Genomic DNA, 25067 nt, shown 5'->3' with positions numbered 1-25067 from the left:
GTAAAGGCTGGGATGAAGGCACTTTATCTGAATGCACGAAGCATTCAGAATAAAGTGAATGAGCTGGTGGCGCAGATCAGCACAAATGGATATGATCTGGTGGCCATTACAGAGACGTGGCTGCAGGGTGACAGGGACTGGGAGCTGAATGTACAGGGCTATCAAGTGTTTAGGAAGGATAGGCGGGAGGATTAAGGATAGCATCAGGGTGGTAGTAAGGGATGATATAGGAGCCAAAAAGCAGAAAGTGGAATCGTTGTGGGTGGAGATTAGGAACAGCAAAGGGAGGAAGACGCTGGTGGGTGTCGTCTATAGGCCCCCAAATAATGATCTGGAGGCGGGGCGGGCTATTAACACGCAAATAAATGCAGCGTGCAGGAACGGAACGGCGATAATTATGGGGGATTTCAATCTACATATTGATTGGTCGACCCATGCTGGACGCGGTGGGCTTGAAGAAGAGTTCTTGGAATGCTGCCGGGATAGTTTCCTTGAACAGTGTGTGTTGGAGCCGACGAGGGGGCGAGCTATCTTGGATCTGGTGTTATGTAATGAGGCAGGTAGAATTAGGGACCTTGTGGTGAAGGATCCTCTTGGGAGGAGTGATCATTGTATGGTGGAATTTCTGATGCAGATGGAGGAGGAGAAAGTGGGTTCCCGGACCTGTGTCCTTTGTTTGAATAGAGGGGAGTACGATAGGATGAGAGAGGAATTGGTGAATGTTGATTGGGGGAGCACATTGGAAGGTAGGTCTGCTGAGGAACAGTGGAGGATCTTTGAGGAGAGCTTTCTTGGTGCTCAGCAGAAATTTATTCCGATGGTTAAAAAGGATCGTAGGAGGAGAGATAATCAGCCATGGATAACGAAGGAGGTAAAGGATAGTATTAAATTAAAAGCGGATGCGTTTAGAGTAGCTAAGAGTAGTGGGCGAGAAGAGGATTGGGAGAGGTTTAAATATCAACAAAGAATGACGAAGAAGTTGATAAAGCAGGGTAGGATAAACTATGAAGCTGGGCTAGAGCTAAATATAAAAAAGGATAGTAAGAGTTTTTAAAAGGAAGAGGTTGACTAGGGTGAACGTTGGACCCTTAGAGGATGAGAGGGGGGACTTAGTGGTAGGGGATGGGGAAATGGCTGAGGCCTTGAATAACTTTTTTGTTTCGGTCTTCATGGAGGAGGACGTGAATAGTTTGCCAGGTGTTAGCGATGGAAAGATGGTAGGAGTGGAGGGCCTGAATGACATTATTGTTACTAGAGAGGCAGTGCTCGACAGACTGGAGGGACTGATTGTGGACAAGTCCCCAGGACCGGATGGAATGCATCCAAGGGTTCTGAAAGAAATGGCGGAGGTGATAGTGGATGCCTTGATTATTTTCCAAACATTGCTGGATTCCGGGGAAGTGCCGGAAAATTGGAAAACGGCTAATGTTACGCCGTTGTTTAAGAAGGGTAGCAGGCAAAAGGCAGGGAATTATAGGCCGGTTAGTTTAACGTCTGTTGTAGGTAAAATGCTAGAATTCGTGATCAAGGAGAAAATAGAGAGGCATCTTGAGGAGAATTGTTTGATAGAGTAGACGCAGCATGGTTTCGTTAAGGGGAAGTCGTGTCTGACAAATTTATTGGAGTTCTATGAGGATGTGTCTAGGGCGGTGGATAGAGGAGAGCCAGTAGATGTGGTGTTTCTTGATTTTCAGAAGGCGTTTGATAAGGTGCCGCACAAGAGGTTATTACAGAAGGTTAGGGGGCATGGAGTTGGGGGTAGGGTGTTAGCGTGGATCGGGGATTGGCTGTCAAATAGGAGGCAGAGAGTGGGGGTCAATGGGTGCTATTCGGATTGGCGGTTGGTGACTAGTGGAGTGCCCCAGGGATCGGTGCTGGGGCCTCAGCTATTTACCATTTATATAGATGATCTGGAGGAGGGAACCGAGTGTATGGTGTCGAAATTTGCTGATGACAGCAAGATTGGTGGAACGGCAAATTGTGCAGAGGGCGTGGAAAGTCTGCAGAAGGATCTAGATAGGCTGGGCGAATGGGCCAGGAACTGGCAAATGGAATTTAATGTTAGCAAGTGTGAAGTTGTCCACTTTGGTAGGAATAATGGTAGGAAGGACTATTACTTACATGGCGAAAAACTGCAGCATGCAACGGTGCAGAGGGACCTCGGGGTCCTTGTGCATGAGTCGCAAAAACCCAGCCTGCAGGTGTAGCAGGTGGTCAGGAAGGCGAATGGGATGCTGGCCTTCATAACGAGGAGGATTAAATATAAAAGTACGGAGGTCTTGCTGCAACTGTACAGGGCACTGGTGAGGCCGCAGCTGGAGTACTGTGTGCAGTTTTGGTCGCCGCACTTATGCAAGGATATTTTGGCCTTGGAGGAGTGCAGAGGAGGTTTACTAGGCTGATACCGGAGTTGAGGGGGTTGAACTATGAGGAAAGGCTGAATAAACTAGGCTTGTACTCGTTAGAGTTTAGAAGAACGAGGGGAGATCTCATTGAGACATATAAGATGATGAATGGGATGGATAGGATAGAGGTGGAGAGACTCTTCCCGCTCAGAAAGGACAGTAGGACTAGAGGGCACAGCCTCAAGATAAGTGGGGGGGGCAGTTTAGAACGGAGTTGAGGAGGAACTTCTTCACTCAAAGGGTGGTGAATCTCTGGAATTCTCTGCCTGTTGAAGTGGTGGAGGCTGCCTCACTAAATATATTTAAGACGCGGGTAGATAGGTTTTTGATAGGCAAGGGGATTAAGGGTTATGGGGAGAGGGCGGGAAAGTGGAACTGAGCCACGACAGATCAGCCATGATCTTATTGAATGGCGGGGCAGGCTTGAAGGGCTAGATGGCCTACTCCTGCTCCTATTTCTTGTGTTCTTATGTTAAATAATAATTGTAATAAAATAGACAATTTAATCCTGACAAAATACTGAAATAAAAGAAAGATGCAAGAATTGATTAAATTCATTAAGATTAAAAATAAAAATGGGAGAAAATAAAGAATTGGATAAAAAGGGAAACTGATCTGAGTGCAGCTCTCCAAATAGCTGTTTTTGATAGGCAAATAATTTGCACCTATATACTAAAAGCCTGATCCAAGGTGTTGTTGAGAAGGAATAACATCAAAGGGAAAAAGTAACAATTCCATAGCAGGGTAACTGAATACAGCAGGAGAGGAGGAAAAGGTGTACATTAGAGGAGCAGCTACAACCATGACCACATCAAACAGGAAAAACAGACCGTCCTGGAAACAAGTTGGTGCTGAAAGCCACTGTTTTAAAAACTCTCAAAGAGAAGAAATACTGTGCTCATCTGAAAAAGGTTTTCCGAAACTGGAGGATAAGTCCTGAGTGGTAACTATATGTTGGATTTAGCTCGTGGAGTTATATAATATTGGATATTGTTTGGGAAAGGGTCATTTCTCAGAGTTCAGGAATGTAGATGGCTGGGAATAGATGTTAACTTCATAAAATACTGTGTGTGTGTATAGCCATTATTGTAGTTAAGTGGATTGTTGTAATGTCTGGTTGTCTTTCTCGTGTGTTTCTTTTAAATTGATAAATATTATTTAGCCAGAATCCTTTAACCAGACTGAATTGTTCCTCACTGATTTTCATATCTTTTCTCACATTATACCAAATTGAAAATATACACCACTAAGAACCAGAGTTCAAAGTTACCCTTTCTGGGTTTTAGGATCCTCTCACACTTATCAGAGAAGTTTTTAACAATCCAAGCAGTTATTTCTGAACAGTATGAGCCCAGTATCAATTTATAGGTCAACAATACCTAGAAAAATGATATTCAAAGCATCAGTCTTCCCATGGAGAAAAACGTTTCAGACAGTTGTTAGATCTAAAAGAAGATACATTTTTATTCTCTCAAGAATTGTCCTGTCATTTGGAACCATTTTACAAAATGTAGTTAAATAGGAAAAAAATAATTAAACTGGACTGCAGAGTAGCTTTAAGTTAAAACAGAGCCAAACAGAATTGAACAATGGCAATTTGAATTTTACTGCTATGGGATCTAGAATTGGATCTGCTAGTAAGGATAAGGATAGGAATATATAATATGGTATGATGTTGATAGTGGATAAAGATTTTGAAAGAAAACTTACTTTATATAAGCAGCTTTACTATGAACTGGCAAGAACATTGGTTAACAAGTCTCTCTATATTAAGACCTGCCAGCAGCATAGCAGTTAACACACATCAAGGGATGCTGCAGCAAGTTTTCACTGCATAAACATTTCTGCTCACCTTTAGTGGTTGAAGTTTCCCAGCCAATGAAGAGTGAGTTCCTACATGCTGAAAAAGAGACGGTTTGTAACGAATTCGCAAATTGGCTTTCTGTCTGTCACAGTGCTTCTGAAAGAGAAAAAAAGTAACTAACATTAGATTTCCTTTAAATAGGCAACTTGAAACTATTATTTATCTGATCTTTACCTTCAATATCATGTAATTTACAATAGGAAATTATACAAATTGCAATTATCCGTTGAGAAGCTGTAGGTTTATTCTGTCAGTACTGCATCACAATGCAGGATTGAAATAAACACCATCATCTCCAAAATATTCTGTGACCTTGGATTGTAAAACCTTGGATTGTAAATGTTTGAAAAATTCCATCTTAAACATTTAAAATAATCTCCACCTCTTAAACTGCTCAGGTTTAAATTGCCAGGAAGTAGTATTAATTTGTCACTAATCTTACTTTCTTTTAGTTATATCCAATCAAAGTCCAATTCAAAGTCTCAACCACTGAGACATTACAGATCCAAGCTGTCAAGACAGGCTGGCGTCCTATTTTGGGCTTGATCTACATGATCCAAGCTGATAGGAACAGACATAGAGTCATAGAGGTTTACAGCATGGAAACAGGCCTTTCGGCCCAACTTGTCCATGCCACCCTTATTTTTTTTAAACCCCTAAGCTAATCCCAATTGACCGTATTTGGCCCATATCCCTCTATACCCATCGTACCCATGTAACTATCTAAATGCTTTTAAAAGATAAAATTGTACCCACCTCTACTACTACCTCTGGCAGCTTGTTCCAGACACTCACCACCCTCTGTGTGAAAAAATTGCCCCTCTGGACACTTTTGTGTCTCTCCTCTCTCACCTTAAACCTATGCCCTCTAGTTTTAGACTCTCGCATCTTTGGGAAAAGATATTGACTATCTACCTTGTCTATGCCCCTCATTATTTTATAGATCTCTATAAGATCACTCCTCAGCCTCCTACGCTCTAGAGAAAAAAGTCCCAGTCTATCCAGCCTCTCCTTATAACTCAATCCATCAAGTCCCGGTAGTATCCTAGTAAATCTTTTCTGCAGTCCTTCTAGTTTAATAATATATTTTCTAGAATAGGGTGACCAAAATTGCACACAGTATTCCAAGTGTGGCCTTACCAATTCTTATTGACATCCCAACTCCTGTATTCAATGTTCTGACCGATGAAACTAAGCATGCCGAATGCCTTCTCCACCACTCTGTCCATCTGTAACTCCACTTTCTAGGAGCTATGAACATGTATCCCAGATGTCTTTGTTCTGTAACTCTCCCCAGTGCTCTACCATTAACTGAATAAGTCCTGCCTTGGTTTAATCTACCAAAATGCATCACCTCGCATTTGTCTAAATTAAACTCCATCTGCCATTCATCAGCCCACTGGCTCAATTGATCAAGATTCCATTGCAATTGGAGATAACTTTCTTCTCTGTCCACTATGCCACCAATCTTGGTGTCGTCTGCAAACTTACTAATCATGTTTCCAATATTCTCATCCAAATCATTAATATAAATGACAAATAACAGTGGGCTCAGCACTGATCCATGAGGCACACTGCTGGTCACAGGCCTCCAGTTTGAAAAATAATTCTCTACAACAACCCTCTGGCTTCTGTCAAGGAGCCAGTTTTGCATCCATTTTGATACCTCACCCTGGATCCCATGAGATTTAACTTTATGCAACAACCTACAAGTACCTTGTCAAAGGCCTTGCTAAAGTCCATGTAGACAACATTAACTGCACTGCCCTCATCTACCTTCTTGATTACCCCTTCAAAAAACTCAATTAAATTTGTGAGACATGATTGTCCACTCACAAAGCCATGCTGACTGCCCCTAATCAGTCCTTGAACCTCTAAATGCCTGTAGATTCTGTGTCTCAAAATACCTTCCAACAATTTACCCACCATAGGTGTGAGGCTCACTGGCCTGTAGTTCCCAGGCTTTTCCCTGCAGCCCTTTTTAAACAAAGGCACAACATTTGCCACCTTCCAATCTTCAGGCACCTCACCTGTGACTATCGATGATTCAAATATCTCAGCTAGGGGACCTGCAATTTCCTCCCTAGCTTGCCCCAATGTCCTGGGATACACTTCGTCAGGTTCTGAAGATTTATCTATCTTGAAGAGCTTTAAGACTTCCAGCACCTCCTTCTCTTTAATATGTACACTCCAGACATTGCAGCCTCTCCAGTGCTTGATCTCATTTGCATCTTAGCCAAAAGGCCTAGATACCATTTTAAAAAATTGCTTCAAATGAAGCTTCTGTGTAACCTCTACCAAGTAGTGACTTCTACCAAGTGCAGGACAGCAAAACTACATTTGATCTTAGCCAAAAGGCCAAATTTACCACTTCTCATTTTTTTTTATTTCCAAAATGTATTTTATTCATAAATACTCTGCAATAAACCATCACACAAACAATATTTCCAATCAATACAAACAGTGCAAAAACAATCACATTTACAATTTCCTTAACTTCGATATTTTACAGTGCTCTGTTCCAAGACATTACATTCATTACAGTTCAGTTCTTCAACAAACTACATACATTTGTCACATTTCACTGTGCTGTTTTTACAGAGTTGCACGCAGTTACACAGTCCGAGGGTTTTTTACAGTTACTGATCCCTCCATCTGCCTTGGTTGAAAGGCTTTAAACGATGGCCTTTCCCCATTATGCCTTTGGGGTGGCTGCTCTAAGCTTGAGAATGTCTCTCAGCATATAGTCCTGGACCTAGGAATGAGCCAATCTGCAACACTTGATCGAGGACAAATCTTTGCACTGGAAGATCAGTAAGTTTCGGGTGGACCAAAGAGCATCCTTCACCAATTTGATGACCCTGTAACAGCAGTTGATATTTGTCTCGGTTTGCATCCCTGGAAACGGCCCGTTGAGCAGAGTCCTGCGTCACAGAGCTGCTCGGGATGAACCTTGACAAATACCACTGCATCTCACTCCAAACCTTCTTTGCAAAGGCACATTCCACATCACCCCTGCAGTCGCTGCAAGGGCAGCGTGCAGTGGTGTTAAAACCTCGAGCGTGCATGAAGGATCTGACGGGAAGTGCCCTTCTCACCATCGGCCATCCCATGTCTTGGTGCTTGTTTGAAAGTTCTGGTGATGAGGCATTCTGCCAGATGACACTGACAGTTTGCTCGGGGAACCATCCAACAGGATCCACCATCTTCTTTTCCCTCAGGGCTTCGAGGACATTATGTGCTGACCACTGCTTTATTGCCTTGTGTTCAAAGTTTAAAATTTATCTATTTATTCGTCATAAGTAATGCTTACATTAATACTGCAACAAAGTTAATGTGAAATTCCCCTAGTCAACACAGTCCGACGTCTGTTCGGGTCAATGCACCTAACCAGCACGTCTTTCAGAATGTGGAAGGAAACCGGAGCACCTGGAGGAAAGCCACGCAGACACGGGGAGAGTGTGCAAACTTCACACAGACAATGACCCAAGCTGGGAATTGAACCTGGGTCCCTGGCGCTGTGAAGCAGCAGTGCTAACCACTATGCTACCGTGCCACCCCTATGTGGAGGAGGCCTTGCCTGTCCTTGCTCTTCAGGGTTCTTCTCTTGCCTTTGGTTAGCAATGCACCACCATCCCACTCATCTCTGTCTTCCCTTCGGTGTATAAGTAATGAGGCAAACTACAAGATCGCCAGACTCCATCTTCCTGATGATCTCCTCACTAAAGTTTCAAACAGAGAAAACACCAGTCACCATTTGTCTGCTAAGGACTAGTGTTTGTCAAATCATCACCAGCAACCGCCTCTCAAAGCTCCTTTATTTATGCCGCAGATTCCTGACTACCTAAAGTTTAGTGTGCAGGATGGTTGACCAAATCATCACCCCCACCACTGACCCAAACCACTGAGTGGCAACAGATTTGACCACTCCACTGAGTTCTCGTCTCAGGTGCAGATATTGTCCTGACTTGCAGTCCAAGTCCTGAGCTTTGCTTGGACCGGGGCAAGTGTCAATGTGAATTTTGACATAAAGCAAGGTATTAGGGATGCACCTCTCAGTCAGTGCTCTGTGGCCATCTTTCTAAGGGGATCCTCAAGCTTGCCCAGTCGCCCAATGATTCTGCTGAACCACAACACTCATTGGATTTGGAAATCTCTGTGCAAAGAGTTAAATGTAGAACAGCAATCATTGGCACCCTCAGACATTGATGCTGCCTGACTTGGCATAATTGCTTGACTAGCCTGCCATCAAGCATGTCAATTAAGCTCAATCTACACAATCTAAGCTGCAATAGAGTGCTCATCTTTGATATTTTCTAGCATTTGCCTGGCTGTTGTCTTCAACCCCTTCACTACATCCCGCATGTGCTTGCGTGCAACATTCGGTTTGTGCTGTACTGACATCTCTCCCCACTGTTCCTTGGAGTTCCCTGGCCTCCCCGTTTACACTTGCCACTTTTCCCTGTGCCCTGAGGATCCCTCACATCCCTTCTCCTGTTCCCTGTGCTATGGGTTTCCTTGCCTTCCTTCTCTCCTCCTCAGTGTTACCCCTGCTTGGAAGTTCCTTCTCCCTTCAATCCCTCCCATTGTTTCTGTACCTGAGGCTCCCTTGCCTCCCTTCTCCCCTGTAGAGTTCCCTATGCTCTGGGGTTACTTTGTCTCCTGTCTCCCCTCATTCGGAGATAACGCTGATGTGGAATTTAAATTTGATGTGGGGGAATGATTCTAGCGTGTGGTCTCTATAATTTGATGCAAACGTTCCTAATGTTCGAGAGTGGGAAAAGCAGCCTGCCATTGGTAGGGATAGCGGACAATATCATCCTGCATTTACCCCGCTGGGAAATGTGTCAAGGACTTTTTCACAATATTGCGCCATGAAATATACATGACCCAATCAACTGTGGAAAATCTTGGCCACTGTGTGTGAAGGGTGTTTCTGAATCCTGGAGAGGCATCAAGATATGCAAAGTAATTTAGCAATACGGTATCAGCAAAGTCACTAAGACCACTTTAGAACTGAACTTTGCACATTTTCATGTTTTGGTGAGACTGTTGAGTTAGATGAGTCCTGTTGTTATGTGTTGCATGCCTTAGTGGTAGGAAAGGTGAGTGAAATTGTTAACATAAGGACATTACAAAAAGAGATGGCTCCAGTATTTTTGAATGAATGAGCTCATAAAAGGTAGCGAATTGCAGCACGAGTGCTTCATGGATATAAGGTATCGCAATGTAATGAAGAAACTGATGAAAACTAGCTACTATTTTCCCTCCTTATGACTGATGCAGAATTGTAAATGACAAAATAGAATAATGTGAGCCATATAATCAAATGTATGGTAGGTATAATCAATTGCTATTATATCTGATGTAAAACCTTGTCATAATTCTGTTTTTTGCTTGCCAAGGTCACACATAATGTAAAGGCATGGGCAACGAATGAGAAACCTTATGCACAACTGAACAAGCGCATGGTTGGCTTTTATTGGGTTTACAAATGTTATTGAAATTTTGTCCTGGAGGTAGTGATGGGAGGTACTAAAACCACAAGGAGGTATATGTTTATGAAGCAATGTTGTCTGAAAAAAGAATTATTGACCTATTCACTCTTCAAAAGCATGCAGGCCCCAAGGCCCCAATGAATGCAAATTACATAGTTAAAATTACAATTACATTGTATCACATCGATTATTTTCAATGGTTGGCAAATGGCTCAGCTGGAGGAAAGTTAGTATTAATACTAAAAGCACAAAGAGAGAAGTTAGAAGAATTATTTTTCATGGAAAGATGTAGTTATACATTAAATCATTATTGTGATAGTGTGGCCACTTTAACGGGGCGGGGGGAGGCTCTGAAGATAATGGGCATGACGTAAACACCGGTGTCATATCCGCGCCAATCCACGCAGCTACACCTGATAGTAGTGAAAGAAAAGAAGCCTAGCCTTATGGGATAAGACTGGCTGAAGCAAATCAAGTTGAATTGGCTGGAAATATTGAGCATCACAAGTGGGGTTTTCCAAGAACTCTTGTGCAAGTATTAGGAAGTCTTTCAGAGACAGCCGAGGTGCATATGAGAATTAAGGCCAAAATTTAAGTGAACCCTGGATCAGTGTGAACATTTTTTAGAGCCCGGCCAGTCCCTTATGCCCCACATCAAAAAATTGAGGCTGAGTTGAAAGGAACGGAAGATCTAGGGATTATTAAGCCAGTACAATTCCCTGAGTGGGCTGCGCCAATAGTCTCAGTGTTAAAACCAGACCGCACAGTGACGATTTGTGGTTATTACAAGTTGGCTGTGAACATGATTGTCCAAATGGATAGATATCCTATTCCCAAGACAGAAGAGCTTTATGTTAAACTGGCAGGAGGCCTCAAGTACATGAAATTGGACTTAAGTACCAGCAGCTTGAGCTGGAGGAAGACTCAAGGAAATTTGTCACCATTAGTACGCACAAGGGCTTATTCCAATTTACAAGGTAACCCTTCAGCATCTCATCTGCATGCTTGATCTTTCAGCACACCATGGAAAGCCTAGAGTTGTCATGTATCTGGACGATGGCCAGAATTCTCTGGTCTCATACATCCCATTACATCTGCCAGTGAGAACAGAGAACTTGGCGCTCAACCGAATCTCTATTCAATGTAGCAGGACCAGAGAATCCCATCCGCTGGCAAAGCTGGAGGAATCTACCTTTGTCTTAATAACAAGAGCATAGCCCCAATTTAGAGGAACATAAGAACATAAGAAATAGGAGCAGGAGTAGGCCATCTAGTCCTTCGAGCCTGCCCCACCATTCAATAAGATCATGGCTGATCTGAAGTGGATCAGTTCCACTTTCCCACTTTCTCCCCATAACCCTTAATTCCCCCGTCTATCAGAAACCTATCTACCCGTGACTTAAATATATTTAGCGAGGTAGCCTCCACCACTTCAAAGGGCAGAGAATTCCAGAGATTCACCACCCTTTGAGTGAAGAAGTTCCTCCTCAGCTCTGATCTAAACTGCACCTCCCCCTTATCTTGAGGCTGTGTCCTCTAGTCCTGCTATCCTTTCTAAGCGGGAAGAATCTCTGTGCCTCTACCCTATCCATCCCCTTCATTATCATATACGTCTCTATAAGATCCCCCCTCAGCCTTCTAAACTCCAACGAGTACAGACCCAGTCTATTTAGGCTCTTTTCATAAGCCAACCCCCTCATCTTCGGTATCAGCCTAGTGAACCTCCTCTGCACTCCCTCCAAGGCCAATATATCCTTCCTCAAGTGCAGCGACCAAAACTGCACACAGTACTCCAGCTGCGGCCTCACCAGTGCCCTGTACAGTTGCAGCAAGACCTCTCGACTTTTATATTCTATCCCCCTTGCTATAAAGGCCAACATTCCATTAGCCTTCTTGATCACCTCCTGCACCTGCAGACTGGGTTTTTGCGACTTGTGCACAAGGACCCCCAGGTCCCTCAGGTCCCAGGAAGTCCTCAAGAGAGTCAAAGAAGCTAGTGTGTGCCCGAAAAGAAAAAAATGTACTCTTCAGATCAAAGAGGTCATGTATTTAGGAGTCAGAGTCAATGCAAACGATTTGCATCTACTAGAAGAAAAAGTAAATTACAGAGATGCTGGCACTGAAGAACGTAACAAAGCTGAAATCCTTTTTAGGGACGGCAACTAGAATGGCTATTTTTTGCCAAACTTGTTTACCATTTTGGCACCCATTTCTAAAAACACATCAATGCTGGCAATGGGAAGATTCTCAGAGAAAACCTTTCACAAGTAAAATCAGCCCTACGGCCATTCACTTTACTCTTTCTTTTCGACCCAGGCAAGCAGATAGTGATGTGTGATGAATCCCCTTATAGCATGGGGGCTGTACTTTCCCATAAGATGGAAGATGGCATAGCATGGCCTGTTGTTTTTGATTCAAAGACCTTGTTAGATGTCAAAGGGAAATGTTTGTCACACGTGGCATACAAGAGGTGATTGTTTCTGACAACTGCACCACTTTTACACCCGAAGAGTTTACACTTTGTCAAGCCTAATGATATTCGCCCCATACACACAACTTCATATCGTCTCACTTCCAATAGGCTGGCAGAATGAATAGTGCAAACTTTAAAGCACGATGTGGAAACATCCGGCCGACCACTGCCACACTGATTAGCCAATTTTTTTGCGCTTATACAATACAACTCCACATGCTACCGCAGGGGTTACACTGGCTGAATTGTTGATGGGATGATGCCTTAGAATCTGCCTTGACCTCGTTTTCCCATATTTGACGGGGAGGGTGGAGGCTAAGCAAGCTTCACAGAAGGAGTATCATGACTTAGCTAAGGAAGACAGGTCATTTAAAATGAATGATTCAGCTTTGTCTGAAAGTTTGGAAGGGGAACCATCTTGCATATCCAGGAATATAATTGCAAGGATTGGCCCAATATCTTATGTCATCGACCAACAGAAACGTGAAGTTTGGAAGCGTGTAGATCATACGAGAAGACAGGAAGCTGTAGCCCCCACTACAAGTTGTCTGGACCCAGTAATAGAATTCAATGTTCCGAATCAGTTCCAAAACAGCGGAATCAGCGCTAGCAAAATCTAATGCTTCCTGAGGAGTATCTCATCTGTTAGCAGAAGCAGAGGAAGAGGGCATCAGCCCCCGCTTGTTGTTGGAATCTGTCAATCCACCTGCCACTGCTGTAGGCTCTGATACTTCCAGCTTAGAGAAACTAGTCATGGAGTTGCAAAGTTCTGCAAGAGTCTGAAAGTTCCCACGTTGATTAGCTTTTTGAACTTTGCCAAATAACCCCCTTTTTGGAAATTCTGTTTTAACTAACTGTACATATTTGTACATAAGAGAATTTTTTTGTATAACTGTATGCGAACTTAAGGAGGGAGGAATGTGGTAGGGTGGCCCTTTAAGTTATGATCATTTGTGGGTCACATGACTCTCCTGGGTCCTATTAGGACAGAGCGCATGAACCTCAGCCTATCAAATGTTAGGGCATAGGTGCTGGGAAGGTGGAACCCGTAGCATGAGCCTGGGAGTTGGTGGGACTAGACCTATAGACCTATGGCCTTCATAGCGAGGGGGATTGAATATAAAAGTAGGGAGGTCTTGCTGCAGCTGTATAGGGCATTGGTGAGGCCGCAGCTGGAGTACTGTGTGCAGTTTTGGGCGCCGCACCTGCGCAAGGATATTTTGGCCCTGGAGGGAGTGCAGAGGAGGTTCACTAGGCTGATACCGGAGTTGAGGGGATTGAGCTATGAGGAGAGGCTGAATAAACTAGGCTTGTACTCGCTAGAGTTTAGAAGAATGAGGGGAGATCTCATTGAGACGTATAAGATGATGAATGGGATGGATAGGATAGAGGTGGAGAGACTCTTTCCGCTCAAAAAAGACAGTAGGACTAGGGGGCACAGCCTCAAGATAAAGGGGAGGCGGTTTAGAACGGAGTTGAGGAGGAACTTCTTCACTCAAAGGGTGGCGAATCTCTGGAATTCTCTGCCCGTTGAAGTGGTGGAGGCTGCCTCGCTAAATATTTTTAAGAAGCGGGTTGATGGGTTCTTGATAAGAGAGGGGATTAAGGGTTATGGGGAGAGGGCGGGAAAGTGGAACTGAGCCACAACAGATCAGCCATGATCTTATTGAATGGCGGGGCAGGCTCGAAGGGCTAGATGGCCTACTCCTGCTCCTATTTCTTATGTTCTTATGTTCTATATCTGTACTGTGCTTGTCTGTATATAGCTAGAACTGTTATTCAAAAAAGTCACCGTAATGATTGAAAGCTTCCTCTTCATATTACCTTGTGCTACAATAATTACCACAAGTGACTACTGAAACTAAATCAATTACAGCACTGAAAATGAAATTAAATATTTGAAGAGAAAAAGTATTGAACAATATGAGAAAAGAGCATGGATTACTACAGGTATGGGTTGACTTTCTGTGATAGTATAAAATCTGCAGTGAAAAATCGCAAGTCCATTTATGTCTCTCCTGATTTTAGTTCAATTGACTCTGTGCTGCTGTGGACAATTGTCTGGTATGTACAGTTTACAATCCTTGAATATGGACCGAAACATCTTTACTGTGGCATCTTAGAAAGTTGGGGCACATCTGCAGGTTTTACATCCATTTGTTGCTCCAGACACCTTCCTTCCTAAGTGAAACTGTAATGCATCAAGTCTTTAAGAGATGCTTGCTGCTTTTAAGTGCCTGAAGTGAAATCAGATTGCTATTGTACTATTATGTGTTACATTAGTGACCCAGGGAAAGCACATGACCACTAGAGCCTTGAACTAAGGCAATCAGTCATTCATGTGTGGTTATGTTTTGTCCTCTATTATTCTGATATTTTTTATTCACATATTCAAAGTTCTATTGCTATTTTGATAGACCTTAACAATGAATATCAATCTTGTATTATAGAGTGTGCTCAAAATGCTCACATCTACCTTAGTAATCTAGTAACAACTAAAATGAATTTATAACATTTTCTATGAGTAAAGTCTTCAAAACACAGTTAAATCATTGAAGAAATATTCATGTTCATCTTTTATTTTGGTTGATTGCATTTGCTGTAAGTGTTCAATACAACACAACCCTTTGCTGGGTAAAGTAGGCTGCAAACCCAACAAACTGCTAATGGACAGTTCTGCTACTGATACTCATCGATCGTGTTCTAATATCATAGCATCATTAATACGGTTTTAGAAGATGATCTGAGCATTGAACAATTGAGAGACCCATTAGAACAGAGTTATTGCATAAAGGATATTGTTCATACCTAAATACCTAATCACCTCAATGCTACCACAAAATCACTGCAGCCTTATTTACAAAGGATGAGTGCAGTAATTCCTTATGGACTACACGTAGTTTGAAGGTCAATATATTTGAAAGATGCAAATCAATATTAAGAGGTTTTATGAAGCTGATTTACACAAATGCACTTGGAGTGATAAGACACCCTTTAAAAAGAAAATATGTTGAGTTACTTCCTCAGTTGGTTCTTTTAGAGGGATAAATAATTGGAGGCTGTGGTTCTGTGATTTCCCAGTCATCATTCCCTATGAATGACGCTTCTCACTGGCATCAGAGAATCATATGTAAATAAGAATAAATATTTGTATATAGAAATCTGTTGCATGTTCTATGTGTTGCATTATATGCCAGCACTAAATGCCTGCAGGAATTTCACACAAGAGGGCTCCCAAGCATTGTTACAAAGACATCTGACTGAATGGCGATACCTTCAACAATTAAGATTTCCTGGTACCCAGATGCACAATTAGCATTTGCCAATTGGAAATTTTATTCCCATATCTCAATTCTCACTGTATAGCATTTAGTAAGGAAACAGGAACTCAACAGGAAAGCACTTCATGCAACAGGTCATTCATGCCCAGGAATTAGGAACTCATTTCAAACAGGAAAGCCAGGTTGGATTGGTTTAGTTGGGAGAATTTATAAAATGCTGGCAATGCAAAGATTGGACTAGAGGGCAGATCAAGTAGCATGTACCATATTAATCATATTTTATGACTTGGGCATGTCCATTCACATTGGTTGTGTGCATAGTGATGCATATAATGTTAGTGCAGTAGCAAATAGTCTCTTAATAAAGCAAGAAAAATCCTGTCAACCAATAGTAGGCGTAACTTGAGTGGTAATTATCTGCACCCCCACTTAAAGTGGTTCCTGGATTGATTCACACATTATTAATACAGCTGAAGAAGCATGGGATAATGCGCGGAGTACCATTTAGAATATACTCGCGCTACATCAACAGAAATTCAAAGTCTATAACACTTGCACCGTATTTTCAGATTGGGCCTATAAGTATGAAAAAATTTGAACAGCACTCCACTGGTTTCACGTATTAACATATGTAATGACTGTGTTATTAAATAATTATTTGAGGGCAATATGTCTGGTCTTTTATTCACGTGACTAAATAAGTCTTAAGGATTTTGTAGAAATGATATGTAATCTGAAATAAGGTTGTTCTGAGATATAACAAAGGGGCAGACCTATTGTTAATAATCAGCGATGCCTCAACTTTCTAAAATGTTGTATTTTTGGGCAGAAAGTTTTTTTTCTCACTTTAAAATCTGTCAGAATAATACGTGAAGTTCCTGGATGATAAGTCAGATGTGCATATGCTTATTTTTATAGACATACAGAAGGGAGATGCCTCTTCACCACCTGAACAGTAACTTGGCAGACTAGACTGCCCACCTGTGAAAGACCTCCACTTGTATAAAGGGCAAGTAACCCACAAGGTCAGGATATTATCCATTGGTGAAGGTAAAAATCATCCCAGTCCTGGCAGACAGCTAAGCAGGTATGGAAGGTTAATTGATTCTTAGAATCCCCACAGTGCAGAAGGAGGCCATTTAGCCCACTGAGTTGGCAGCAACTCTCTGAAAGAGCATCTCACCCAGGCCCACACATTTATATTGGCTAATCCACCTAACCTGCACATCTTGGGATCCTGAAGGGCAATTTAGCATGACCAATCTAACTAATCTGCACAGCTTTGGACTGTGGGAGGAAACCTACCCAGACATGGGGAAAACAAACAAATTCCACACTGATGGTAACCCAAGGCTAGAATTAAACCTGGGTTTTTGGTGTTATGAGGCAGCAGTGCTAACAATCGTTCCACTATTGAGCTAATTCTGCACTCATGCTCCCGGGAAGGAACTGTGCCTGCAGAGCAAACAGTTTGAAGAATTCAGATGGAATTTCTGTATTTCCAAATTTTCTCATGCTACCCGAGATGATGCCTGCCAGTGTCAGGGATAGAAAATCCCACCTATAGTATAAACTGTGACTCAGTGTAAGCACTCTTACAGCTGAGTCCCAAGGATCCAGCTTCAGGTCTCACTCAGGACTCTGGTGCAAAAATTATGACCTATACTCCAGTGCAATGCTGAGGGAGTACTGTATGACCAGAAATGTTATCTTTTGGATGACACAGTAAACCATGGCTGTAATTGCCTTCTCAAGTGGGCATAAAGATCCGTGGCACTATTTTAAAAGTGTCCCAGCCAATATTTATCCCTTAATCATCATCACAAAAATAGATTATCTGGTGAATTTATATTGCTGATTGCAAGAGTTTGCTGTGTGCAAACTGGCTGCCATTTTTCTTACATTACAACAGGGACTGCACTTCAAAAGTACTTCATCAGCTGTGAAGTGTCTTGAGACATTCAATGACTGTGAAAGGCATTATATAAAACGCAAGTACTTTTTTCTTATTTTTACCAGCATATTTCAGCATGCAGTAAGACTGAATGAAATAGAATGGAGTCTGTCGTATGACCAGGAGGAGTGTACAACAGATTATGAGGACTGTGAAGCTGATTGGGAGGAATGTGCAGCAGGTCAAGATCATTGTGAAGCAGACCTGGAGGAGTGTAATGAGAAACTTCAGATACACGGAACAATTGGAAAAGTTAGGACAGTTCTCCTTAGAAAAGGGAACATTTAGAGAATACATGATACAAGTATTCAGAATCATGAGGGGTCTGGATGGAGTAGATCGAGAGGAATTGTTCCAACTGTTGGATGGATTGGCAACTAGAGGATAGAGATCTAAAATAACTGACATTAGAAGTGATGGTGACGGGAGGAAAACCTTCTTTTATGCAGAGTGATTAGGATCGGAAATGCACTGCCTGAAAGTTTGGTGGAGTCAAGGTCAATTGAGACTTTCAAAAGGGAACTGGATCATTATCCAAAAAAAAAATTTGCAGGGTTGCAGGAAAGGCAGGAGATAGATACTAGATGAACTGATTCTTCAAAGGGTCAGCACAAAAATGGTGCTGTTCACATTCTATGATTTCTGTGATTTTCTACCAATGCTGTTTACTCACATCTACTTATCTGTTAAACTTTGTGCTGGGAGGAAAATATCACCCTTGGTTGGAATTCTACATATGACTACCTGCAAATGGTGTTGTTAATGCAGACCTTGTAATAAACTATCTGGGAATACTGAATTTTCAAGTGATGGCATATCAACAGAAATCACTATAATTGTATCTCTTTGAACAAAATCGACACTGTGCTGCCAAACATTTACCTGCCGATCTAAGAACGTTTTACACAATGTGCTGCAAAGCTGGAGCTTCACTTGCCTGAAGTGGATCATGGGTAATCAGCATGATATTCTGACGTTTGGATGAAGGCAGGACTGGAGTCTGTGCTATTTTACACAGTCCAATAACCACCTTACGCATGAAAATGGTTTCCTCTGGCAATCAGGATTACCTGAATATCTGGAATCTGCACCCTAACAGAAATCGTCACTGTGAGAAGAAAGGCAAAAACTGGATGGAAAATAAAAAAAATTGCAACTTGAAAGTAAGTTGGCTGAATGAAGTGCAGTAAAGAATGGAGAGTTGGTCATTTTCCCAATGAATATGTTGCTATTGTAGAAGCTCAGCATAATAGATTGCTATCATATTAATGCCTTACAAAGCATTATTTGTTGTTTGCCTGTCATCATAACAGTGAAATAGTTAACTATCCTTCATCAATCTTAACTGTCCTCAACATAGAGTGAAAGTGCCATGCAGCTTCTAATATTCAAACTGTGATTAATTGATATACAGGCAGAAACATGATAATTACAGGTTTCATTGCTGCTATTTCAGCGACTGACCATGAAAGAGAAATTAACTTACAGCATCTTTCTCAGGATTGCATACTTTCACCCACAGTAAGTGATCCAGTAACCAGTCTATTGGCTTGTCCTTGTAGAACATGATAATAAATTCTACGATCAGCGTCAGGTCAGGAGACTTGAACAACTTTCCTAAATCAGACAGTAAACAAGAGGGAAAACAATTTTAATTTGTTACTCTGTTCTTTAGCGAGAGGTTCTGCTACCCATATCAATTGAAACATAATCGTAAGTGAAAGTGTTGGCTCAAGAAAACATTAAATAAATAATAAAATAATAAATAAATATACTTTTATAAAATCAGATTAGTTATTTAACAAAATGGGACAAGGTTTTTCCCTTTTTGCTAAATCCTTGGCTGTGAGGCAAACTGCACTTCAAGCCACTTCAAGTCAGGGCGGAAAAATATTCTCCTTTGATTTTAATATAAATGATGTGTAGGTTTTGCTGGTTATTTTTCTTCTCCAGTGAACAAGAGAGCCTGTGATGCTTAGTAGCCTTTCAAAATGTCATCCAAATTGAATTAGAGTGATCAACTATGAAAATGATATTGCAGCCTTGAGTACTATGGTCATCTGAAATACACCAACTGGTCGAGTGTTTTGTGGCATCAGACCCCATATTAAATTAAGAAAACACAGGTACATTAATAAATGCAAAGAATGAAGTATATGTGGAAAACAAGATATATATTATGTGCTGGCACAAGAACAGAGGATGCTGGAAAAACTCAGCAGATCTGGCAGCATTTGTAAAGAGAGAAAACAAAGTTAATCGTTCGAATCCTTTGTCTCTTTGTCAGAACTAAAAGGAGGGAGAACATGTTAGAACTGTGGGAGAATGCAACAAAAAGTAGCAACTTTCAGAACAAAATCCAGATGACCTGGTATGGGAGGGGGAAGGGTTTGATTGTGGCAATACATGCATGGGATATCTAATTAAAAAGGGGTTTAAGATGGAGGTGAAAGGTCACACTTTAAAGCGACTGAACTCAACACTGAGTCCCAAGGACTGCAACATGCTCAAAAGTAAGACGAGATGCTGCTCCTCCAGCTTGCTGTGAGCTTCACTGGAGCAGGCCAAGGACAGGCATGTGGGCATGAGAGCAAGATGCTGAATTTCTAAGTGCTTAGTTAATCAGTAAACAAATATCCAATTAAAAAAATGGAATTTTCCCAAAAAATGGCAGAGGGGGTATTCTCTGGGCCTGCTCGCTCCAATCACGAATTGTGATGGCCTGGTGAATCGGGAGGAGGCAGCAAAGCAGGTTTTGAGTCAGGAACCAAACCCGCTGTGACCCTTCCAGGCCATGCTGCCAGCCCTGATTGGGTTCCTGCTCGAGCAGGTGGGAATCTGATGCATATTCAAGCCCACACATTTAAATATAATTAGTGGGCTTGCAGACCGAGTCAAATGGCCTCGCTATTCACCCACCACTCGAGCAGGATTTGCACAGGTGGACTTTCCTACAGGTCCTCAGCCTGTTGGACCCTGGGAGTTGAAGTAGCACCACCAACGTCTCAACGATGAGAGGTATTCTCCCCACCCACACCATGCAGGCATAAGGTTTGTCTAACCCAACCCTCAACTCAGGCCCCTTCCTCTTAAGGCCATGCAACATAGCAGTGCCTTTGGTGCATTGCCCTCTGGCACCCCTGGCAGTCACTTTGGCCTGAGCGTTTGAGGAGGTAAGTCCTGCGCCATCTGTCCCTCTGTAGCTGCCAGGCTGCAAAGGAAAGATCCCTCAAGAGTCCTGGGGGTTAGGTGGGTTCGGATAGGGGAAAGGGTTGACCGCACCACTTTCAGCTAGGATGGGGGTGTCGAAGCTGAACTGTCCCTCTACCTTTGCTCCCCAAGCAAGTGGGGGACAGGGCCTAAAGACACTGGCAAGCCCGGCTCAAGGGCACCCTGATCTCAAAGTGTGGGGACAGGCTCTCTCCCCCCACTGACATTGGGACACCCCACAAACAAATGGAAGACACCCAACCCTCTACCATACAGTGCCAACCTCCCTCCCACCACTAAAAGTTAGGGCCACCCCACACCAAACCATGCAAACAACAGGGTGACATCCCCTCTCCCAATCCACACCAGCATTGGTCTTCGGGGAATCGGAGCCCCCCTCCCCCCGCCTCAGTTGCCGGCATCAGCCACTCTCTTAATCGCTGGCATCAGGGCATCGCACACCCCTGTCCTCGAATGGGAATGCCTACTATGGTTCTGGCTGCTGGCCTCACCCCCTTGCTCCAGCCCTTGGCAGTGGTAATCTGGCATGGTCATCTTGATTGCTACAGAGCAATATACTGGCAAGTGGGAACATCAAACATTCCTGGCTAATACACCGCTAAATCAGATTTTAATTGATTTAAATTTATTCAAATTAGGTTCATGCCCAAAAAGGGCATGAAACTAATTATGTCACTGGTGGTGGTGATGGTGGAGGTAGGAAGAGCTCATTCTGAGATTCGCTGGCGCAGATCCCATTATGACCCTCAAGTGAGAGTTTCTGGCCGTACGGGATTTGCGTGAAGTGTCCAGATAATCCCCCCAACATTACATTAAATAACATTACATTTAACAGCTGATCTTCCCTTCGTTACGTTATTCATACTATTGGCAGTAATTTCTTTATGATTTTATTATCTATGGTAAAGACCAAATTTTACATTTAGATTCAGTCAAGACGCAAACATCTCTAAGATCTTTGAATTGGCATCCTGCTTAATAAGAACAGTTTTAAACGTCTCAATAGCAAAGAAAACTTTGTCAGCATGGCTCAAATATCAGCATTCAATTCTTCAGGCTGACAACAATGATGAGCTTCTTAAAAGCTGCAAGCCAATTGAGGCTGTACAAATGTCTGAAACTTGATATCATTACTGCAAACTAAATTCTACTCCAAGTTCTGAAATACAGTAAAGCCCTTTTGTCTTGTAGCACAAAGATCCTGTGAAGTAACGTTTCTGATATTAATAACAGTTACCATTTTCTTTAAGACAATAACAAACACAGAATCACGCACTTGCTCTGTGAACAAAGATTAAGAATAATTTGATTACTAAACTGTCCTCATAAATCAATGTTAAGGGAATTTTCATTAATGTTGCATGCACAGGAAAATTCATTATGGGATGCTTTGTGCGTGTTTTTAAATAACAGAACAGTGATATAACTGTGCATTTTATTCCAATTGGAATATCCAACTAAACTCAAATATCAGGGCAATTAGGAAAGGACAATATTTGCTAGTATTGTCCATGTCCCAAGAATAAATAAAAATTTTGAATTAAGCATTACATTGTCCCAGAACTTGTGGCACCCGGAGAATGCAAAGGTGCAAATCCCCAACATAGTGACATTTGGGATTAGACTTGGCCCAATTGTGTCTTTGTCCCTGCCTATCCTGTGCATTTACCATGGCCAATCCACCTAACCTGCATATCTTTGGATGTTGATGCCCTGGGGGTTCCAAATGCTCAGGAACAAAGCTCTAACCAGTGACTCTGGTGATTTAATCAGCAGGATTGACTAGTCAAGGAAAGGTGAGGTTGTTCTGTCAACTAGCTTCTTATGGTTGACAAGGCACAACTGATTCCTGTTAAGAGTATAATTAGCATATCAAGCACAACCCTCATTCTCTGAGGTCCCAAGGGCTATAGAGTTGAAGAGCCTTCCATTAGCCCTAGCCATACACTCCAAAGCTTATTCCTAACACCCAGCTTTCCTGAGAAGTGGATTTGAACTTCCATGCAGCTCAACTCCTTTGGCCTCCGACAATTGCCTGAGGGTGGGGTTCAAAACGGACTTGCAGTTTCCCTCCCCCAACTGAGAGGCTATTCATACCTTATGAGGCAGGAAAGCACCCCATTAGTGAGACCCCCACACTGCCTTTACAGCCTGGCCTCTTGCAGAACTGCACCCAGGGACCTTGTAGTTGCCCCTAGTACTGACACTCTGGATTAACCTCCTTCCACCCATTACCAAGTTCTCACCAAAGAAGGGCATTCACTCAATGACAATTTGGTGAGGAGGACACAGGAAGCACTGCCTGCATGTTAGCTACCAAGTCCCCTCAAAGCAAGGGGTGACCCAACATAAGGGAAAGGTAAGGCCTGCACAGCACCCCTTCCCTGAATCCATGATCGTGAACCTCACCCCTGGCCCTGAGGTCAACTCATTTGTGTCCCTCATTTCCTCAATGGTGCCCCCTGAGCATTCAACACATGAAAGGGTGATAGCAGCCTGTGTCTTCACCTCTGAAATCCCCCTTAGACGTGAGGTTACCAGGTTCACCTTTAGACCTGTTGTAAATGACACCTGCTGAATATTCAGTGAGGGGGGAATTTCCGGAGTGACTGTCTGTCCTCTCTCGGCCCCTCATATTTTTGTACACTTTCCGGCCTTTTGAAAAGTGTCAGATCAAGCTCAAGATGAGGTACAATGTCTCATCTTATCCGCTTTGATTCTTGTTTGTCTCCCTTGTGGGAACCTTGAAGTGGATTCAATTGGTTTTTGAATTTGGATTTTGGAGCAAGCAAGAAATGGATTGGGGTTTGCCTGGTCCATTCTGAGCAGAGGTCACTCCTTAATCTCCTAAGGAAAACAACCCTAGTCTATCCAATCTCTCCATATTGCAGCAATTTTTAAGCTCTGGCAACATTTTTTTGTAAATCTCTTTTGTACTTTCTCCAGAGCAAATATGTCCTTCTTGTAAAGTGGTGATCAGAACTGTACATAAAATTCCAGCTATGGCCTAACCAGTGTTTTATACAGTTCGATCATTACATCCTTGTTCAATATCTTGCCCAATAAAGGAAAGCATTCCATAAATTTTCTTGTCCACCTGTCCTACCAACTTCAAGGACCTGTGGACATCTACTCCAATGTCTTTCACTTCCTCAACCCCTCTCAATATATTCTGTTTATTGAGTATTCCCCTTCTTTGTTTGTCCTTCCCAAATGCATTTCTTTTCACACTTTTCCAGATTGAATTCTATTTGCCACTCTCTGCCCACTCAATCAAACCATTGATATCATTTTGGAATCGACAGCTATTCTTTTCACTATCAACAATAAGGCCATTTTTTGTGCTATCTGCAAATTTCCTAGTCATGCCACCCACATTTAAGTCTAAATCATTAGCATATACATCAAACAGCAAGAACCCCAACATTGAGTCCTGTGGAACACCACTGGAAGCTTTTCCATTTGTCCATCAACACTTTTGTTCAGTAATAGGAAACAATTTTGACTCCAACCTGTCACCTACCCCTGCATTCCACAAGATCTCACTTTTATGACCAGCCTGCCATGTGGGAACTTGTCAAATGCCTTTTTGAAATCCATGTGGACAATATCCATTGAACTACCATCATCAATTCTCCTTAGTCCTTCCTCAAAAAGTTCTATTCAGTTAGTAAGATAAGATCTTCCTCTAACAAAACCACACTATTCCTGATAAGTCCATGCCTTTCTAAGTGACAAGCTTATCCTGTCTCAGAATTGTTTCCAATAATAACTACTGAAGTTAGACATATAGCTTTCTGGCCAATCCCTTGTACCTTTTTTTAAAATAATGGTACACATTCACAGACTTCCAATCCTCTAGTACCTCATCTGTATCTAATGAAGATTAGAAAATGATCCTCCTAGCATCTGCTACTTGCTCCCTGGCTTCCATCAGCAGCCTTGGAATACAAGCCATTTGGCCCTGGTGATTTATATACCTTCAAAAATGTCAGTTCCTCCAGTACTTATTCTTTCACTAAGCTTATTGTATCTAATGTCTCACACGCCTCCTCTTTAACTAGAATGTCTGAATCATCCCTCTTCTCCTTAATAAACACACAAAGTACCCATTGAGAAGCCTGCCCACACCTGAATCGACTCACACGTTACCATGTGTATCTCTGATAAGTCCTACCTTTTCCTTCATTATTCTCTTGCTTTTAATGTATTGGCAAAACATCTTTGGATTTTCTATGATTTTACCAGCCAATTTTTTTTGTGTAAGAGGTGGAATGGTTCAGTGTGGTAGAGAACGTTTACACTAGCACTGGGTGTAAAGTGTGTTGATGAGGCAAATTAAAGATGTATTTTGTTTTACA

The 25067-nt window shown here is 42.3% G+C and overlaps 1 protein-coding gene across 2 annotated transcripts in view; it reads right to left on the bottom strand.

Moving 5' to 3' along the window:
* The window catches only part of LOC145346622 (alpha-1,3-mannosyl-glycoprotein 4-beta-N-acetylglucosaminyltransferase B-like), a 249206-nt gene that overhangs the window by 24771 nt on the left and 199368 nt on the right, over positions 1-25067 (bottom strand). For both annotated transcript variants that reach the window (XM_080194108.1, XM_080194117.1), the window contains exons 9-10: positions 18962-19092; positions 4258-4365 (exon numbers count right to left, since the gene is read on the bottom strand). In XM_080194108.1, coding sequence (XP_080050234.1) covers positions 4258-4365; positions 18962-19092 — 239 coding nt within the window. The remainder of the gene's footprint in view (positions 1-4257; positions 4366-18961; positions 19093-25067) is intronic.

This window comes from Carcharhinus amblyrhynchos, chromosome 1 (assembly GCF_965287045.1).
Source record: "Carcharhinus amblyrhynchos chromosome 1, sCarAmb.v2.hapA, whole genome shotgun sequence".
In the NCBI taxonomy this organism is placed as follows: Eukaryota; Metazoa; Chordata; class Chondrichthyes; order Carcharhiniformes; family Carcharhinidae; genus Carcharhinus; species Carcharhinus amblyrhynchos.
Note: the sequence above shows the minus strand (reverse complement) of the source record. Positions and strands in the feature narration are given on the sequence as shown.